The sequence below is a fragment of the Pectinophora gossypiella genome, chromosome 3 (assembly GCF_024362695.1).
Source record: "Pectinophora gossypiella chromosome 3, ilPecGoss1.1, whole genome shotgun sequence".
NCBI classification, from domain to species: Eukaryota; Metazoa; Arthropoda; class Insecta; order Lepidoptera; family Gelechiidae; genus Pectinophora; species Pectinophora gossypiella.
Window position 1 is genome coordinate 9,741,335 of NC_065406.1, and position 21,229 is coordinate 9,762,563.

General features: G+C 38.2%; 1 protein-coding gene and 1 non-coding gene across 2 annotated transcripts in view; both read right to left on the minus strand.

Moving 5' to 3' along the window:
- Window positions 1-21,229, minus strand: part of LOC126381794 (cyclic nucleotide-gated cation channel alpha-3-like) — a 116,119-nt gene that overhangs the window by 59,889 nt on the left and 35,001 nt on the right. Inside the window, exons 3-5 of the mRNA XM_050031280.1 lie at window positions 15,744-15,887; window positions 10,115-10,302; window positions 7,308-7,805 (exon numbers count right to left, since the gene is read on the minus strand). Of these exons, the coding sequence (XP_049887237.1) occupies window positions 7,308-7,805; window positions 10,115-10,302; window positions 15,744-15,887 (830 nt within the window). The remainder of the gene's footprint in view (window positions 1-7,307; window positions 7,806-10,114; window positions 10,303-15,743; window positions 15,888-21,229) is intronic.
- LOC126382312 (small nucleolar RNA U3) lies at window positions 5,388-5,592 on the minus strand. Its single transcript, XR_007569052.1, has one exon. It is a non-coding gene; the product is annotated as a small nucleolar RNA U3 (small nucleolar RNA).

Consider the following 21,229-nt stretch of genomic DNA (forward strand, 5'->3'; position numbering starts at 1 on the left):
CTGGTATTCGACCTCACAACCCACACGATAAGAAGAAGACCGATTGTTATTCTGATCAAGATAAAGATAAGCAAGATAGGTAGCATCATAATTCTAAACCATATCCTATCCCAATATCAAGCAACAATTATTTTTATATATGCTTCTGCCATTACATTATATTATTAAATTAGTTATGTGCTTACCCGAACAATGAGAAAATAGATAATTACCAAACTAAATCTGTACAACGCCATCTATATTGTGTTTGGGAAACAAAGCCTGGAAAGTTCCTCATTTTCTCTCTCTTTTCAGGCAATTCCCATTTACGATAATTTACGGAAACTGGTCATCACAAAATCATGGACACTGACATCAATTAACAGTTGACGAAACCACAATAACACAGCTTGATTTCTGTTTGAGATTAAAATATCAACAGTAATATTATAACAATAAGGTACTTTACCGGAATAAACCAGCGCCATTGAAGTCGTAATGTGGGATACAGTTGATATCGATGTTATTATCAAATCTCTACGGGATTTGATCATACGGCAAACGTCATCCCTGGGATTAAAACTATTATATTCATGTAACCTGACCCAGAACCCATCGATATATCGAGTCATGTTGGAGTCTACAATATAGTTTTCAAGGGAGATTTTGTTCTAAACCGTCTATTCACATACGTACAGTCATGAGCAATATAATGTACCCACTGTAAAACTCTGTCGCACTAACATATTTGACATTTAATGAGACTTACAGTTCAATTTGTCAAAAAAGTTAATGTGACATGGTACCAAAGTGTATACATATTAATACTCGTGACCGTACACAGACTTCAGTTTTATCCAGCTAATAAGAATAACAAATCGGCAAATCACAACTTGTAATATTGCCATGTAAAAATAGATCACTCACTGTAAGGTCGCAGGTTCAAAGGCAGCAAGGGCCAACGTATTTTAAAATTGTTTTCGAATTAATATTATAATCATAAATCATTATCACTTGGTTAAGGCCAGGCGCGCACTACGAGTTTTTCGCCGCGCGGCAGAAAAGAGCAACGGCATAATGTCGCAGTACGCTCTCGTAGTGCGAGCCTGGCCTAACGGTGAAGAAAAACATCGCGAGGTAACCCACATAGGTATCCGAGAAATGCGTTTCAAAGGTATCTGACCTAACCAAAACGTAAAGTCAAATAAACGTTTAGCTAAACGTGATGGACGATGTATAAAATAAATAATGATGACCTAAGAAATGCCATTTCTTTTGAAATTATAGGTCAACAGTATTATCTAACCCAGCTGTTATCGGCTCAGCGATCAACGCTTTGTCACAGAACCGCGAGAGGCGAATACGTCGACACTCACTTCGATAGCGCTTCACTCAAGAAGGCTCCTCAAAGACTTGTTCTTCGCCTTTTATTTTCCACCTTTACCTATATTGAAGTGTCTCTAATTATTCCAACATCAATGGCGCCTTCGCTTCAAACGACTTTAAGTTTATTAGCTTTTATTTTTACAGAAATGTGTTATTGCAAATAAAAGTAATAGGTACTTAAAACGAATAGCTCTTTAAGTGTCTGTGATACAGTGCAGCTTTCCATGACGGATTTTTTTTATGTATTATTTATGAAATTGTTTAAAGATGCAGTGTTTAATTCTTTAGTCATTAAATTTAGTACCTATACACTTCTGTCTAAGGGGGATGGTTCAGGGATGATTCAGACCATGATTCCGACATGATATCATGTGGAATTACCTGTCGAAAAATTCATGTCTTTTTTTAAATTGATTTCAGTTCTATACTTTTGTGACGGAAAATTCCACTTGATATCAACTCAGAATCATGGTCTGAATCATTCCTCAAATTGTTCGTTACGATGTCAATAACACCCTATATAAGTCGGACTAATAACAACTTACAACTAGTTACATCATAGCACTATCTTCAAAGTCATTAGCAAATACCGAAGTAAGTTTAAAGCAGTCGTTTGTCGGCCACTTCTTCATCGAGCAACATTATCAAACTTGTGCCTCGTCACGCCTTTTGTTCTCTACGCCGATAAAACTTAATTAAATCCTAAGCCAACTGAAAACTTAATTATTTTTTTATCAAGGCGTAGTGACGAGAGTAAAGCACGGTCTCATCATCACCAGCCCATTAACGTCCCCACTGCTGGGGCACGGGCCTTCCCTATGGATGGATAGGGAGATCGGGCCTTAAACCACCACGCGGGCCCAGTGCGGATTGGTGGTTATTAACGACTGCTAATGCAGCCAGGACCAACGGCTTAACGTGCCTTCCGAAGCACGGAGGAGCTCGAGATGAAAACTTTTTTGTGGTCACCCATCCTATGACCGGCCTTTGCGAAAGTTGCTTAACTTCAACAATCGCAGACCGGGCGCGTTTACCGCTGCGCCACCGAGCTCCTCAAGCACGCTCTACTCCGTTTTTATTTTTAAAGTCTTCATTTAAATGTGACTTGACCCAAGCCTTCGAATATAGAATAGGGTAGTCGTCGAACCATCTTACATGTAACGTAGAATTAAATCAAGAAATCAGTGAATGCGGATTTGTCAAAAATTTTCGGTTTTGTTAAATAGATATATATGCACTGATGTAAGGAAATAGTCGTTACATGAGCCATGTCAGGGGCCTTTGGCGGCTCAATAGTAACCCTGACGCCAGGGTTGGTGAGGTTGGTACTCCACCTCACAACCCACACGACAAAAGAAGAAGAATAGATATGCTGTAGTTCTATTCCATTTTTGGTACCTATATTTGGTGAGCTGGAGGACATTTTTTATTTATAGCTTTTTATTCTTTTTAAATGTTTTATTTTTAATAATATGTGTGTTGCTACAATTGTAGTTGGATGGAATATACTTTTTTATGTATTTTTATTTAATAAATAATTTACTTCTCTGAGAATAAACATAGGTACCTTTGATTCTACCAATGACATCAATCTACTCTGGTTTGCCTCCAAGTTGTTCACGTGTCGTACACGTTACCTATCCTCATATTCCATGTAGGGCCTACCTAGGTGTCTATGCGTTTAAAAATCAAGGTCAGACAGCTTACAGCAACATACCCGGCATGTCAGGCGAAACTTTAATTAACGTTTAGCGGGTGAAGCTCACCTATAGTACGGTCTACTAAGTGCTCCACCTGAGCTCGGCATAATAGGAGAAATTATAGTTTGGTTGCGCAGCTTTACTATTAGCCTAAACAAAGGCCTTAATAGACAAAAATCGTGTGAAAATGATTTATATCTGAACGGAAATATAATAAAAAGTATTAGATTCATTTATTGCCAATGCTATTTTTAGTCTATCTTGAACGTTTACAAAGAAACATTTATCAAGAAAATTCTAAAAACTAATTTAAAAAACCGCCTAATATATTTTTCCGAAAACACTGGATACGAGACTCCTAGTACAATATTAGCAATGTGTTATAAGTGAAAGAAAAAATGTCTTTTCTGGAAAAAGATATAAAGAAAGTTTGAGAAGTAGATAAGCTACTTTATTTGTATTCTAGTCTTACTTTCTTATGTGCAGTGACTTTCAAAATATTAAGTGAAAATAACAAAGTTGAAGAAAATGTGCTGCAAGGAAAAGATACTCATAAACCCCAATGGAAGCTCCTTAGAGGCAATGGTTGACGTTTCGACACTTATCTCATTTCCCATTTCAAGGATCGTGGGAAAAGCTGTCAACCTTTTTCGATGAAACGATTTAGCTACTTTAATTCAAAGCTACGAAAAGCATTACTATATTTTTCATAAAAAATAAATCATTTATGGAAGTTTTGCGGACTAGTAAGTACACGCCGTACACACCGGCATTTTAAAAATGTTGATCTTTGATCATATCGTAATTGCCTTATTTAAAAAAAAACCGTTAATTTTAAATTAGTATTTTGTCGCGTTTCTTTGAATATTTCTTTTATTGAAACATTTATAACAAAAAATATAAAAGAAGTTTACTTTACTTATAGGAAAATTGAAATATCAAGCAGGAAGTTTCCATACAGCACGCTTTGGTGAAAGGTAAGACAACGGTGAAGAATGCTTTGATATACGAGTGCGATAGGGCCATTATAATTCAAAGCGTATGGCTCGGTATCAAAAGAAAATCGCAGCTATTTGCACCAAAACCTTCGAGAAAAGCCCTCCAATTTGAACACGTGGAAAGGTTACTGTATCCTGCTAACAATGTTGTTTACTTGTTTGGGACAACGCACCAATTACTTGAGACAACCCCAAGTACTTTGAACAAAACGGACCAAGTACTTGGGACAACGCACCAATTACTTGGGACAACGCACCAATTACTTGGGACAACCCCAAGTACTTTGAACAAAACGGACCAAGTACTTGGGACAACGCACCAAGTACTTCGGACACCGCACCAAGTACTCGGGACAACCCCAGATACTTTGAACAACGCACCAAGTACTTGGGACCTCGCACCAAATACTTTAGACAACGCATCAAAATCTCGGCCTTAGGAGGATGATATTTATTTGGTTACGTTTTTTTTATTAAGAAAAAAATAAAAAATATTATATTAAATGCACACCATAAAAACCATCTTGGGTTTGTCTTGGCATGCCACGCCACGTCGCCGCAACGGACACTCTCGCCGACGCGAAGTCACCGTGATCCGTCGTGAAGGTATAATTAATAAAACTAGAAAAGATCAACCTTATTTTCATTAGTCTCTGCTATCCGAAAAGAGAAATATGGGTAAAGAATAGTGAAGATGTGGTTACGGTGAGTCAACCAATAATGGTTGGGTGTGCTAAATATAGGCCTTTTGTTACGTACGACATTTCCTACAGTCCCATTATTATCACGTCTTGGCTGCTATCACACATGTTCTCGTTTATGTAGGGCGATGGTCTTTGCCAGCTGTTTATATCGAGTTTTAACAAGTGATTTCTGGTATATGCCACTTGTATACTTACTTAGTTACTATGTTTATATTGTATTGTAACAAATGCACTTTTTCATTTAATTTCCAGGGGCCTGTTTAATAAAACTTACAATTGTAAATTACAATGACAATTTGATGTACATTGCGGAGTGTGTGATTACGAATATTTTGCAGTTTCATATTAGCTACGTAATGAGCATCAAATTGTCGTTGTAATTTACAATTGTAAGTTTTATTAAACATGCCCCAGGTCTTATGTTGTTTGTAGGTAACTGAAACAGTCAAGATGCGTAATATTGACTTTCTTAGGTAAATAATTTATTATTTACACAGTTGATGATGACTAGCCTCGGTAATAAGACAGCACGTCCTGTTGGCATTGCTACAAATACTTTGGTGACGCGTCTATAAAGACGGGATAACCCATCCAATCAGTATTATAAAGTTTAAAAAAAAGCCGCTCAGACAGCGACAACGCCCCACCCTCCCCCACTCGCATAGGGGAGCGAACGATCATCGATGGCTGGTGGTGAACCACCACCGCCAATCTCACGCTCAGGGCGCCGCGCCACGTCTCCTCATCGTGGCTTGTGGATTCTCACATAGTGTGAATCTCGTTTGAAGAGCTTACTATAGAAATGATCCTATGAAGTAAGGTCTTGCCGCAACCATTTTTATACTCGGCATAAATACTTTTGTGTTGAAATTTTCGATACCGCGTTCTAAAATACAACTAGTGCTATCTATTATCAAGCGAGTAGAAGCGATACGCTGACGTCAGGATGACGTATGACAACGTGCGCGAGCGCTGTCTCATACGATGTTGCCTGGTTAATTCGGTCATCACGTGGCCAAAGCGTGGACGCAGTTGTTTGAAATCAATTCCGTCTCACGAAGCTACTGCTTCGTGGTAGGAAATTTTATTATGTTTTTCTCTTGCCATAAAATATAGATAGATAATCTCTATTTTTTTCTACACATCAAACACTTATACATAAATTATAAAACGTAACATAATTTAAATAATTCGTTTACTTATCGACTGATCAAAAAAATATTTCCTTAACTTGACCTGATAAACGTTATAAGTAATATACTGATTACGTTCACAATCGCTCCAATAACCTTGGATAATTACTCAACCATTAACTCGTAAAAAATATAGTAAAGAAATACGCGGAAACAAGACAAAGGGGGGATATCAAGTGTAATAAATATTTTTTTCTGTCAATTAGCGCATAACTTACAAGTTACAACACAATTAGGTATTACGCAATTAAGAGCCGCGCGGGGCATGGTGAGTTACATCGCTGTAATAATAATTATTATTACCGAAAGCGATACTCCTTCAAATGCAAATTAACGACCGGGGAGGCCCATCCTAATGAATAAGACTAAAGAGTTATTATTATTGCCCTGTTAGAGATAATACGCGAGGCGAATAGCAACCAAATGCCGATGGAAACCCATGCGTAACCGCGAATCACTCGTATAATTTTCATTTTAAATTCATCGCTGTAAGCTCCTAAGTCCTCTGGCTCGGTGAATTTCGAATATTCAAAGGTGCCTTACGCACCTTCCTACCTTTCAACGGTTGTCACAAATACGTGGTCAGGAATTTTGAGTATGCGAACAAGGGTTGAATTAGCTTTGCAAGTTTTAGAATTAGAAATGTATCTATATATTTGCTTACGAATAGAATGTGACTGATAGCAGTCGAGGATGATAGCAGTTGAGGAGCTCGGTGGCGCAGCGGTTAACGCGCTCGGTCTGCGATTGTTGAAGTAAAGCAACTTTCGCAAAGGCCGGTCATAGGATGGGTGACCACAAAAAAAGTTTTCATCTCGAGCTCCTCCGTGCTTCGGAAGGCACGTTAAGCCGTTGGTCCCGGCTGCATCAGCAGTCGTTAATAACCATCAATCCGCACTGGGCCCGCGTGATGGTTTAAGGCCCGATCTCGAGCCCGTGGGGACGTTAATGGGCTGATGATGATGATGATAGCAGTCAGTCCGTATTGCAGCTAAGATGATTAACAATACAAATAAGTACAATGAAAAAATACTGCGACTGTCCGTAAATAATTCTCTAGAAGGAAATCCATATAATGAGGGATTTTCCAATCGCTGTACCCGAAACACGCGATAGATGGCATTGTTCACTTTTAACGTGATAATTACATATTTTCTCATTGCTCGGGTACATAATTATTCAAAAATGTAATGTAATTGTTGCTTGATATTTGTATCACATTATGTAAAGAATGATGTTGCTACCTATATAGCTTCTCTTATCTTATTGTTTTTGGGGAACGCCGATTGGAAAATCCCTCATTCAGTTCAAAGCACTACAAGTAATACACAGATAAAAATGACTCACCAATTGTCGTAAGCGCCAACGTGCACCAGTAATAACTTTGCAAATACTGTTTCACTACGTCCGCCGTTTCAGTGTCATGATACACCCAGTTTTTACTACCGAACCCATTGTTTTTATATATTATATGGTACAAGCACCCGTTCCAATGAAATATCACTAGTAAATAATGAATTAAACTTGTCGATCTAAATAGGTTAGGATAGTTCGTGTGTCGCTCGGTGCGGTCCATGAACGCCCAGAAGCGATAGATCTTGACGAGGCGGAACGACCGCAGGATAGAGTTGAACCCGATGGACAGGTAGAGGAAGTCCAGCGGCAGCAGACACAGGCAGTCGATGTAGAAGGTCGTCGAGTTCATGTAATGCGCGCGCAACTTGGCCGCGTCCGTCTGCAACACCCCGTCTTCTAAGTACCCCGTGCGAAAGTGGAACAATATGTCCGCCAAATATAAGAAGTCCGAAAAATAGTCCAAACAGAACCACACTATCAGCGTCTCGCCTGAAACAAAAGAAAAGCTAGCTCAAATAATGTTTCATAATCTCGGTAAATCACATGTAATTTTGTTATTATTTGTCACAACGCAACGACAACACGTAAAAAAGTGCTAAACGCAACGATAGAATGTATTAACTACGTCTATTCAAGCTTGATAATAGCATCACCTTATTATAATAAAAACGATTACCTACGAATATATTATATTGTCAAATATTTACATCGCATAGATCATAATTACTATATCATATGTATCATGCACAATTGGTTTATTCATTAGAAGTTGTCATCTAATCTCTCTAAGTGCCAACTGTATGAACAGCCACAGCTTTGACATCCTCGAACATCTTTCAATTTCTTATAAAAGTAGATTAACTCCGTATCAGTTGGCGTGAAAAAATACGACTTAGTAATTTTAGAAGGACCCGGAGATTATACGATAAAACTTTTGAATATTGACGTAATGACAGTCTGAATATTGTATTAGATTGAGTCTTAATAAAATAATTAAATTCCAGTGCTAACAATTATTAGAACTAATTGACTTACTCTATAAAATAATTACTAACAAATATTGAATTACTCGGCTCGAATAAGAGAATCATCTTACTTTGATAACTTTTTCAGTAAAGTGTAAACAAGAGTAACGATCGATATCAATCAAAATGAGTGAGGAGAGGCGCAAATAAGATTACGTGTTGGGAACTCATAACTCGTGAGAACGCGGAGACAATCAGAGGCGGGCGTCGACACGTCCGTTACCTTGCGAAGTAATACAATGGATATTTAACTTGGAAAAGCCACGGTATAAGAAAACCAGGTATGCTCAAAACTGACAGCTAGCATTTCAAGGTTAGCCCAGCTGACGTCATCCTACCCTACGTTGCCATTTCGTAATAAATTACCCACGTCCAATTTAAGTAATTTACTTTGCAAGGAAATATTGTACTTTTAGTAAAAGATTTACGTACAGTTTTAAATTATTTTTGTATATGTGACAAATAATAGTAATTAAATTAAGTACTCTCTCTCTCTCTATTTAAGAGCTGCGTTCTTGTCGGTGGAGTAATCGCCATTCCTCTCTTCTTCCCGCCAAAACCTTCACCTCCCGATACGACACGACCTGCACCTTCTCTTTTATTTGTTTCATAAATGTTCTCCTAGGTCTACCCCTTCCTCTCTTTCCTTAATTTTTTCATAATTAAGTACATTAATCAGTAATTCACTTAATTTTCAATAATAAAATTTACATCCTTAAAATGTTGGAGATACCAATTTAATGGCAACACTTACGTCAATGGTGACGTTTGTCATAGGATTGAGCATACCTGGTCTTCTTATACCATGGGAAAAGCTATTTAGGTAACTAATTTAATTCTCCGCGGAGCAAGTTGCTAGCAACTATGCCGAGTGCGCAAAGCCGCTGCGTCGCCGTCGAGGTTCCCGCTAATCTCACCCGCTATCTTAAGTGGCGACGTCTTTGCATAAGTCGTAGAGTCAAAATTGGATTTTTATCCATTTAAGCACCCTCTTTCAAGTTTATCCGTAGGAAATGCGAGATGCGAAACATAGATTAAATCAGGTTTTACTTCTCATACGCTTATTGGGACGTGAAATATATTCCAGCTTAGAATAAGGTAATCCTTTTATCACGCACATACACAAATTCGTTTTCCTAAATAAAATAAGCTTCTATGGAAACTTTAGACCTGTTACCTGTTCATGTGTCAATTTATTAGGTCTCGAACCCGCCGCGCGGAATCCATCAACCCTTTATAATTGACGATGCGTGGTGTAAATTATTCATAATTATAGTTTTTGGCGCTTTTCTTTTCATAACCTTCTCAACCAATGGGAGAATGACAGTACTTATTATGAAACCCGTCAGATCCCTTGTGATATATGATGACTGCCTTATCATTTCCTAGCACTTTGCGAGAACACGGAACCAATCGTTTCTTGCCATGTATCTATATCGCGCAAATCCTCTTTCGGTGGGTATCGTTGATTCTTCGCGAGCTTGCCCGAGCTATAGTTGACTCATATAACGCTTTCGAACATAGCAGCATAATATGTCTTATAATATGACAAACAATAACGGGTTTACTTTACAGACATGATACGGACGGAGTATTACGGAGCGTCGGCAATTTACGAATCACAGCAACCTCTGGTGCAGATTTACCAATTTAATAAACGCAGTTACTATAGAAACCGACACATAAAAAGGGATTCTGATGTACCAACCGCTCTGATTACACTCAAGATGACGCATAAGTTAAAGCTGTCGATGTTATGATAACCACACTTACCATTAATTTCTTGGAAGGCGAACCTATAAACTATGACCCACAGGTTGTAGAGGAATGCGAGGGAGACGACCATGGACCAGTAGTAGCACAGGCGGCCGGCGGGGTCGAACACGAAGGACCAATGTGGTCCGGCGCGCAGTCGCCCGCTCGCGTACGTGGACCGCCTTCTGAGTCCACCTCGACTGCCACTGTTGGAGAAAACCACGGGTAAGTTCAAACTATTACTTTTCACCCATATCCCTATTGTCCAGATATTCCAGTCGATCATTTTGCAAAGGAGTTGTTTATTAAAATTCAAATAATATCTTTATATAATTCATCTACAAAAGCAATATTGTAATTTGACATTCGCGCATATAACAGTAAGTGCGCAATACAAACAAATGTCAAATAGCAATATTGCTTTTTAGCTGACTCATTTTGATCTGGCCTTTTTAACGCCACAGTAGGTATGTTACACTTTGAATCGTCATTTCTTACATAACGAACGTCTTATCCGACTAAAACTACTGCAGCATCTCACAACCTGTATTATCTAAGAATCTATCAAGTCTGTCGAGTAAGAATTAAATTATTATTAATTGCTTTTTAGCAATAAGGCCGCCGATTGTACTTCTCTTGTCACATTTGTAAATGTTTTAGTGTTGTGTTTATATGTGCAAATAAAGCGTTTTCGTATTGAATTACGCGCCAGCACACTAGGTACTGAATAGAGGTTTTATATCTTAAGATAATCAAAGCGTTGTATATCGACTCAGTATAGGTACGTGCCCGGTAATACATGAGAAATTTTGTATGTTACACCCAAGAAAGCATAGTCTTAATATTCATTCTAACGTGACTACAGAGCGCACGCACTACAGCCTAAAATATGATATTTATAAGTAAGTATATAATTTTCGAATAGAAGCTTTGTACGGATTGCCTCCGCTTTATAAGTCGCATTGAATAACAAATGTAAAAATATACACATGTTGAAGACTGTACGGTGTTCCAAGTACAAACTTTAAATGATAGATTTGAGTTGATTTACGATAATTTATTGATAGAAATTAAGTATAAAAATGATGATGAGTACACACGATGATTGCTAATTGTGAACTCAGTTGCGTTGACTCAAATTACATACAAATGATGAAAGTGCTGAGGTGACAATGTACAGTCGTTGTCGTTGTACCGTACAAAGATAATCAACAAGTCATGTTTATCATCTCACCTGACTTGATTTTATGTAAACCAATTTAAATTGAGGCTCGGTGTTTATTACTGCGGTACCAATGCTAACATTATCTAATTCGTTTACTCAACCCGCGCGTGTTGGTATTGAGTCACAGATCAAAAGCAACTGGATTCTACATAAACCTACGTCTGATTTCACCCTTACTGTACTCTGCTACGTGTTATTACTATTTAATCTATTGTAGGCACTTTCATTTATGATAGATAGAACAAACGTATACTGCAATTATCTGTGTGTGTAGATATCATCATCATCAATTTAAGAGCCACTCTCTTTCCGGTGCAGCATTTTCCATTCCAGTCTATCAAAGGCCAATTCCTTGACTTCCCTATAAGACACGACGTTAACCGTTTCTTTAATTTGTTCCATGTAAGCTCTTCTTGGTCTTCCCCTTCCTCTCTTTCCTTCTATGATGTTTTTAATAAATTCGTCGTGTCTTATTAGGTGTCCAATCATATTGCCTCTTTTGTCCTCAATAATTCTCAGTTTTAGTCTTTTTTTTGTATTTGTTCCTTTTACATACATACATACATAAACTCACGCCCGTAATCCCTAATGGGGTAGGCAGAGCCACAAGTAATCAAAGACAACTTGCAGCCACTGTTGATACGAAGTCCAAAGATGGATATGATGAACCTTATGGTGATAAGGGATCAGCCTATCGCCCATAACATTAGTCCATCATGTTAGAGGACACAATCCCTCTGTCGGTTTTTACGACATGCCCGGGAAGAGAAGCAGCTGAACGTGTTCTATGTTTTTTATATGCTCCCAGAACAGCATAGAAGTTGTTCCTTTTGTGTGTAGATATATGCGTAGCAAAATCAGAAAGTATTGAAATCAATGACAAGCTTTAGTTACACTTAGTTTCCAACCAGTCAAATCAGTTACTTTTTTCTAAACGTCAAAACACGAAATTACTATGGATTGGAAAAACGTGATAAAATGTCGGACTTTTTATTACGATTTTCTTGATTAAAATTCATAAATAAGTTAAATAGAAAAAATAAAATGTGTTTCATTAGTTTTAGATCTGTCTTTATTTAGTAATCAGAATTTCGTAAATTATCTTGACGACGACACACGACCCATTTCCAGAGCTTTTTGTGTCTGTTCTATATTTGTAGCTAACTAAGTAATGTAGGCACTAACATGTAGTTATAAACTCTGACGCTACATAGTTATGACTTCGATCCTATGCATGACTCTAAAATCTTAAAGAGTCAATCCGAATATGCCAAACAACATTAGCATGGCACCTACTTATTTTCAAACAAACAGGTATTGATCCCTTTAGCTTCCTAATCTGTGAGATTACGTACAATATTCAACAGCATACACTATACGATATATAACCAGTTGTTTGTGTTTAGTTGATTGTTCAGAGTTAGCTCCGATTGAGTCGTAGATAATTCCGTCTCGGGAATAATCGAATATCAAGATCATATCGGTTAGACCACCTGGGGTTATTATTGGTAGAGTCTTATCTAATAGGCTGAAACTATATACTAGCTAGCTAGTAACGGGTGTGATTTAGCTTCGATTCAGATTCAAAATTAGTACGCTACGTGTTGAAAAAGTATATTCCATAAAGTTTTGTTCGAATTCATAGACTTTTGTGTTTTAGTTAAGTACTTTAATAAAGACAAAAAATAAAACACAAAATAAAAGTAACAAACAAAATTTTTGGAACGAGAATCACGAGGAAAATAGTCTGAACATTTGAATTAGAGCGAACGCTGAAAATTGAATGACATTGCAAAACAAGAATGCAATAAACACGTCTAAATAGGAAGCACCGCATAAAGCAGCACTACGAACGCTAACTGTAAATTATTGACGCTGGCGCCGCGGTAAGTCTGCGATTGTCAATAGCCACAAACCAACCAATCAATTGGACGCGTCCGCAGAAATACAGCGCAAACACAATTGTAACGTTTGAATTAATTAACAAATAATTCAGAACCTCCCTTTGATGGCGGTCCATAGAAATAATTGGATATCGCAAGCGGCACCTGGAGTTTGCAGTCTCAGACCCACGTATTTATTTCATTACGTATACAACAGCGGTGGATAATGGCAACAGTTCATTAAATCTGTGAGGTGACAATAATTTCCGGCTTTGATACACTAGTATAAGTATATCCCCTTGATCATTTTGAGTATGATTAATTCAGACATTTAAAGATAGATTTACTTTACGTTGAAAAGGTGCTCCTTTTCATAAAATAATATTTCCTCTTTGCTGATGGGATTTTATTTATATTAATTTTAAGCAGAAAATATAAGAGGCATTGAGTTTCAAAACGAACGCGACGCAAGAACGATGCCGTCCTGAAATTCGCGCTTCATTATCTTCGTCTACGCCGAAAAGGATGTGTTTTAAAGTAAGATAAACAAGGTTTGTAGCGCTTATATAAGTAACAGAAAAAATACTTAATATGAAAGCTCAACCTGTAAGGGAATCAAGAAAAACCAAACCAGTAATTCTGTAACAAAACATAACATAATAAACCCTAATATGAACAAATGAATTGATTCAAAATGGCCTTATCAACCCCCGCTTACCATCAATAAATTGACTGACTGATAACCATTTACGAAATACGTCACATTCAGGTGAATACCATGTCCAAGCTTTGACTGACAAGAGTTTCGTTGTGATGATCGACGTGTTATTGTCAGAAATAATTGCCTGTCAGTTATACTAGTAGCCACCTTTGCTTGCTACGTTAGTGGTTGTTACATTACGGCTAAAAGGCTGTTGCAGTAAAACCCATTAACCCAAAATCATGTGTGAAGTGCCTATTCCAGCCTGTACAGTAAGTAGATTGAGTGTACTTCATTGGTTATTGTACAGTGTGATAGTGACATCGTAACGAAAACTTTCAGAGATGATTCAGACAATGATTCTGAGTTGATATCAAGTGGAATCCGTCGCAAAAGTAGGGAACTAAAATTAATTAAAAAATACACAAAATATTTCATTAATTTTCCGTCGGGTAATTCCACTTGATGTCAACTCAGAATTGTGGTCTGAATCATCGTCCTCAATAATCGTTACGGTGTTACTAACACGTACTTACTCGTATGGCTACCTGTAAGTACTTGTACGGGGTGTAAGTAATATCGTAACGAATACTGAGGGAGTTGATTCAACCGTCATTCTGAGTTAATATCAAATGGAATTTGCCATCGCAAAAGAATATAATTGAACATAATAAAATCAAATAAAAATATCATGAATTTTGCGATGGAATATTCACCTTGATATTAACTCAAGAATCTTGAGCTGAATCATCCCTCTCAGTATTCGTTATGGTGTCACTAACACCCTGTATTTACGACTTTTCCCACGAAAGCGAAATTTAGAACTGTTTAACACTCCAACATTACACATTACACGACAGGTTAACAATAGTAACGCAGGAAATAAAGGTTCAAGTTAATCGTGAAATACACCTACTACTAATCCGACATCCATTTTGTATATCGGATTAAAAAATCTTCTAACCAATTCACCGAGTCCGTAAATGAAGGAGAATATAAAAGATTATTTGTTTGTAGCGACTTGAAAACTAGTGAATGGATTGGCTACTTGCCCCAAATGTTGGAGCAATGTGATAGGATATGCTCCATACCCTTTCCAGTTGATTGAAGGTAGCCATGAGCAGTAGGACGAATACGTTGTCTCTCTCTTTTTAACCTAATAGGGATGCTCGTGTCTACGTAGCATTTTCCAACTATGTCTATCATAAGCTGCCTATATACGTCCCACTGCTGGGCACAGGCCTCCCCTCAATCAACCGGAGGTGGTATGGAGCATACTCCACCACGCTGCTCCACTGCGGGTTGGTGGAGGTGTTTTTTTACGGCTAATAGCCGGGACCAACGGCTTAACGTGCCCTCCGAAGCACGGAATCATCTTACTTTTTCGGACAATCAGGTGATTCAAGCCTGAAAAGTCCTTACCAAACAAAGGACAGTCTCACAAAGTGATTTCGACAATGTCCCCATCGGGAATCGAACCCGGACCTCCAGATCGTGAGCCTAACGCTCTAACCACTAGACCACGGAGGCTGTTTTTATTCTAGATTGGAGATATTTGACGAGGTTTCCGGCCAGGTAGTGACTGCCATATGCGGAAAATCTACAAAAGGTCACACCAAAAAAAGGCACTACATAACATAACAAATGCTTTATTGCACAAACAGGAAAAAACTAAATACAAAACAAAAGAGAAATAGAATGAGTGCAATAGGCGGCCTTATTGCTAAGTAGCTACGTTCGTCTTCTTGTCAATTTGTTCAATGAACTCATCTGGGCTCTCTTCTACTTCTTCTCGTGTAGGTTGTTTATGTTATATTATTTGTTATTTGTATATGTTACCTGTCAGTGCCGTTACAATGTGGCGCGGCGAGGTGGTTGTGCGAATGATGCGGCGCGGGCGTCGCCGGCGCGTGCGGCGTGTGCGGCGTGCTGCGCCACCCGGTCAGCAGGGGCGCTTCGCCGCTAGCACCCAGCAGTTTTAACCTGTACCAGCAAAATATTTATGTTTCATTTATAGTCACTTTGGTCTTGTGGTACACCGACTTGCTTCTCAAACAAAAGTACCGGTTCGAACTGCAGTACCGGACTTGCACCAATCTTATCGTGTGGGTTGTGAGGTGGAATACCGGCCTCATCAACCCTGGTGTCAAGGTTACTATTGAGCCGCCAAAGGCCCCTGACATGGCCAACACATGGGCGGACTTGCACCAATAATTTATTAGTTACACTAACTCAGTTGGCTTGACCATTACAGAGAATGATATGGCTTATAACCTATCACGTTGGTCTAACAGAAAGCTCGGTGAGGGGTGTTTACTTAGTTCAACTTACGATGGATGTAATTCTAACTACCCCATTAGGATATAGTGGGGAGCTTAGGTTATGTTGTATTTATTGTGCCAAATGAAAAGATATATAGATTATACGTAATATATACACGTAAAACGTACACGTACGTTACGTAGTTATTACATCAGGATTTCAATACCGAGGATGGCGGAAGTTGTTGTATGCTGACTACTGACCTGACTCGATAACTGACTAGGGTAGGGAGCCCAGGGGATATGCACCTCGCGAATAGTGCAACGTTCTTTCTAACTAATAATGGTAAATGACCTTGTCTAAGCGTGTATTTATAAAAATATATACGGTCGAATTGAGAACCTCCTCCCTTTTTGAAGTCGGTAAAAAGTGGCCATAAATAAATCTCTTTAAATTAAAAACGAAGTAAAAGTTTTCGAAATTTAATCTTTGACCGACACGCCAATAATATTCTGAATCAAAACTATTGGATAACCACTGAATATCAGCCAAGATTAGTATTGACATTTACTTAACTCCATTTCCCTAAGCCAAACCGGTAATCTGTGAAGTTACAAAAGTCCTCCAGAAAAGGCAAAGATGTCGTTTGGTGGCCAATCGACTTAGTGGCACACGAACGGATGCGGGAAGAAATTGGTTTTCTCGACGCGACATTGCGACTGGGAGTGAAAGCTAAAAGAGCCGCTGGAACCGAGCTGGTGTAGCGTGAAATGAGATATAAACCGCTCAAAAATGTTGATCGGTTCGCGCGGCCGCGTCATAGTGACACTATGCGGGCGCTCGTATTACGAGGGTAGTCGCCAACAAGCGATACGGTGCTCGCCGGAAATACGATGACTCTATTTTTAAGAAACTTGACGTAAATTATATGAGAATATGTTTGCTAGGTGTTAGTGACATCGTAACAAATACTGAGGGGGACGATTCAGACCATGAGCGAATGAGTGAGTGGGTCAGTGAGTGGGTGAATGAGTGTGTGTATTTCAGTGATGAGTGTCCTGAGTTAATATCAAGTGGAATTATCCGTCGCGAAAGTATGGAACTGAAAATAATTTAAAAAAGCACAAAAAAAATATAAAGATATCAAGTGTATCAACTCTAAAGCAAAAGTACTTGTTACGTTGTCACTAACACCCTGTATATAGTTATGTAAATGTAAACAAAGCAAACGTTTTGAGATACTCCAAAGAAAATAAAACCGGTTCGTCTCGACACGCTTCAAGAACAAACTAGTATTTTACTTGGTAGAATTTAACGGTTCTACAGGTTGAATACTCCATAAAGTTATTCTTAGAAAAATATAGAATACTTAGAAAATCTGAACTCTAAACTCTTTTAATACTTTTTCAGCCTGAACTAGTCTAGAGTGTGTTCTCGAATTGGAAGTAGCGGAAGCGCGGCTAACGTCCACAAAAGAGTTTGATCGTAAACTAAGTTCACAAGAATCCGTTAGTAAAACACATCGATAAAATTTCAATTTGATCCATCTAAGAAATTACATTGTTTGATACCACTATTAAGATTCCTAGGTGAGGAATCGTAAAAGGCAACAATATTGTTTTCTTCAGCTTTACGCCTTAGCATTTCCTGGCACATTAATTAACATTGTAACAGGCACGCAGTAAGACTTGTAACTGTTTTATAGGCTACAATAAAAAAACTTTGGCTTACGACCGCGCCGTTAGAAAGTTGATACTTCAATTTTACATTAAGGATCAAAGTGCTTCTGGCTGATTATAGATTTGTCTCGGGTGACATTCATGTCAAGTATCTATTACGTCATGTCGTATACAACTACTTGACCGGAAAATGAGAATCTCGGTTCGGTGGTAGGTATCTATAACCAATTGAATTAACTTGAACGAACTCAGCGACGGCCGTTTCAATCGTCGAGCACATCCATATTAATATCTTAAATGGGAAAGTGTATGTGTGTGTCTATCTGTTTTTCTTTGTCCGTCTTTCACGGCCAAACAGAGTGACATATTGACGTGATTTTTTTAAGTGGAGATAATTTATGACATAGGCTAATTTTTGTGTCTCTAACCACCCATTTCTCTAAAATGGGGGTTAGGAGTTTGTATGGAGGTAGAAAGCTAAAAATTGGTATGTGGTCTATTTGTGATTAACAAAAAAAAACGTGCCTCGTGTTACCCCGAATTTTACGCGAGCGAAGCTGCGGGCAAAAGTTAATAGTCTATAAATACGTCAACTTGAATGTCGTAACCCTGTTAACTCCACGAGGGCAGAAAACTTAGAAATTTTCAAAATAAAATGATAATATTAACCTCGACACGCGTGGCGGTGCCCTGTGTGGCGGCCGCGGCCCTCGAGTCAACACTCGTGATTAAGGCACACTAGACAGGAGGGCCCTTCCCTCCGCAAACAAGAGACAGACCCTCGAAGCTCTCTAGCCTCGCCTTAATGGAGACTCGCCCGTTAACCTTAAGAAAATTTATATTTTTACCAAAATGTCCCGTAATGGCTTTGGGATGCTATTATAACCAAGCTATTATACATCGTGTTCTGGCGTAGGGATAAAAATGACATGTGTTATTTATGTTCAGTTTAATACCGGCGAAACCAACAGGCAGTGAGGAATGTTACTTATTGTTCCACATTTCTCTACGCTATGTCACTGGCAGGATCAGTAGAGAAAGACCACAGGGCATAGGAAAGATGTTATAATGAATGAGTAATGGCAAATATTACTCAATCATTATAACATCATACAATAGAATAATATCTACATATCTTGGTCAATATCATTGTAGATACCTTAAGGTAAAAAAACACCAAATAACGAATCAGGAGGTAGGACGTATCCTTATTCCTTATCTCATCAATCTATTCAATGTCATTAGCACTTTTTGTACCCCTGCTCAATAACGCGATAAGTCTCAAGTGGAATTAAACCGACCTGATGTTTAACCCCGACCTGACAGAGGGCAGCAGTAACTGTCAGTACTATTCAGAGGCGGAGGACAGGAGTCCTTGTACGGCTTTGAAATAGACTACTCTGGGCGCCATCCCACTCGCGTCAGACAGAGTACAGCGGGGCGGAAGGCAAGAGGGAAACCACTGCCCTATTTTTCCCTAAAAAGTAGCATGGAGCAGGCTACACCGGAAAGAGCGTGGCTGTTATATTAGTGATGTGTGATGATGTTTAAGAAAGACGATTTCTGTGGTTTGGATATATCTATCGAAGACCACTTATACATTTTTGAGCTAGTTATATTTTTTTTTATCGCGAGCTTCTACATACTTTAGAGAGATGTAGGTGCCTGCAGTCTTTGGATACGGCGTTGCCGTTATCCATAACCATGCCGTGGTAGACCAGTTGGTAGAACGCTTGCCTCTCACTTCGAGGTCGCAGGTTCGAATCCAGAACAGGCCTAAACCAATGATTGTCAAATTTGTTTTCGAATTCATGTTTGGATCATAAATGATAATCACGTGCTCAGCGGTGAAGGAAACATGTGGTTGCCTCACCGTTTAATTAAAATCTGTATCTAGTAATTATACGTATAGTCAAGAAATATCGTATTTTTTATCATATCTCATGGAGTAACAATAGCACTTTGTCTAAACATTCTCTCCACGTCAACAGTAGAACAAGTGACTTATCGGCGGCGGCGGTTTGACAGGCCCCGGTTGCGGTGATATCGAACGATCGGTGCGCGTTCAGCTGCGCAAATTGTGCGAGTTCAACCTTCAGGCACGGGCCTTATCCGCACCACTGCACATTGTTTCGATGATCAATCGCCTTTTTCCCACACAACAGGATTACAGAATATGCGAGACGATTCGATACCGCGTGAATTCGCGTATACTGAATATATACGTTATCAAAGTATGTACTTTACCAAAAAAATACGTATTACGTTCAGTGATTACGGAATATATGTCTAATTAAACTCTTTATTGTACATAATAATACATATCTCTAAAAGACATCTCTTCCAGCCAACCGCATGGTGTGAGAGGTCAATAAAAGTGGGATGGCACAAAGTGTACAAATAAAAGAAACGTATATACTATACATACTTACTTATAGATATACATATTATATAAATAAACACAAGTGTAAATATATTAATATACTTACTCTATTATATTTTAGGCATTGTGTGATATAGATAATGCCCTTTTAATTTAGCTTTGAAAGAACTAATTATTCGATGAAAAGATTCGATTCGATATACAAAGAGAGAACACTGCACTACCGACTCAATAGGCAAAAAAATCTTGTAGCCATTGTGAACTAAAGTTCTTCTAGTTAATATAATTGTTTTTCTATGAAAATTCTTCAGCTATTTATTTATGGAGAACAGAGGCACGCTTCACCGCAATTTGTTTGTTGAGTAATTGCAAAACCTTGTTTATATAATTTACTAGCGACCCGCCCCGGCTTCGCTCGGGTGCAATGCTGAGGAAATAATGAAATTATTTACGACATCACATTAAAATCCTCAAAAATAACAGTATTTCTCCACTATTTAATGGATGTTATTATATTATATATAAACCTTCCTCTTGAATCACTCTATCTATTAAAAAAACCCGCATCAAAATCCGTCGCGTAGTTTTAAAGATTTAAGCGTACATAGAGATATAGGTAGGGGCAGAAAAGCGAATTTGTTTTGTACTATGTAGTGATAATTATTTGTATAATATTATAATACAAACTCAATAACAGTGTTTGTTCACCGCCTCTAAATAGACCGCGAATCCGGCTGTTTCGCGCAATCCGTTGTGATAATAACATATTTAAAGCCATATCTCTGATACAAATAAGTGTAGTAGTACCTAATAACATTATACCGAGAATAGACAAGATCTCTTATTATAATAAAAGTTTATTTGAATTTCTAGTTTGAATAACTTTAAGCACCCACTTATAGACTCAGAAAAGCAGGTAGGTAAAGTTTTTATTTATACCGCTGTAATGTGAAAAAACTTCATATATATAGTATAATATCATAGAAGGTTCATAGGTATAC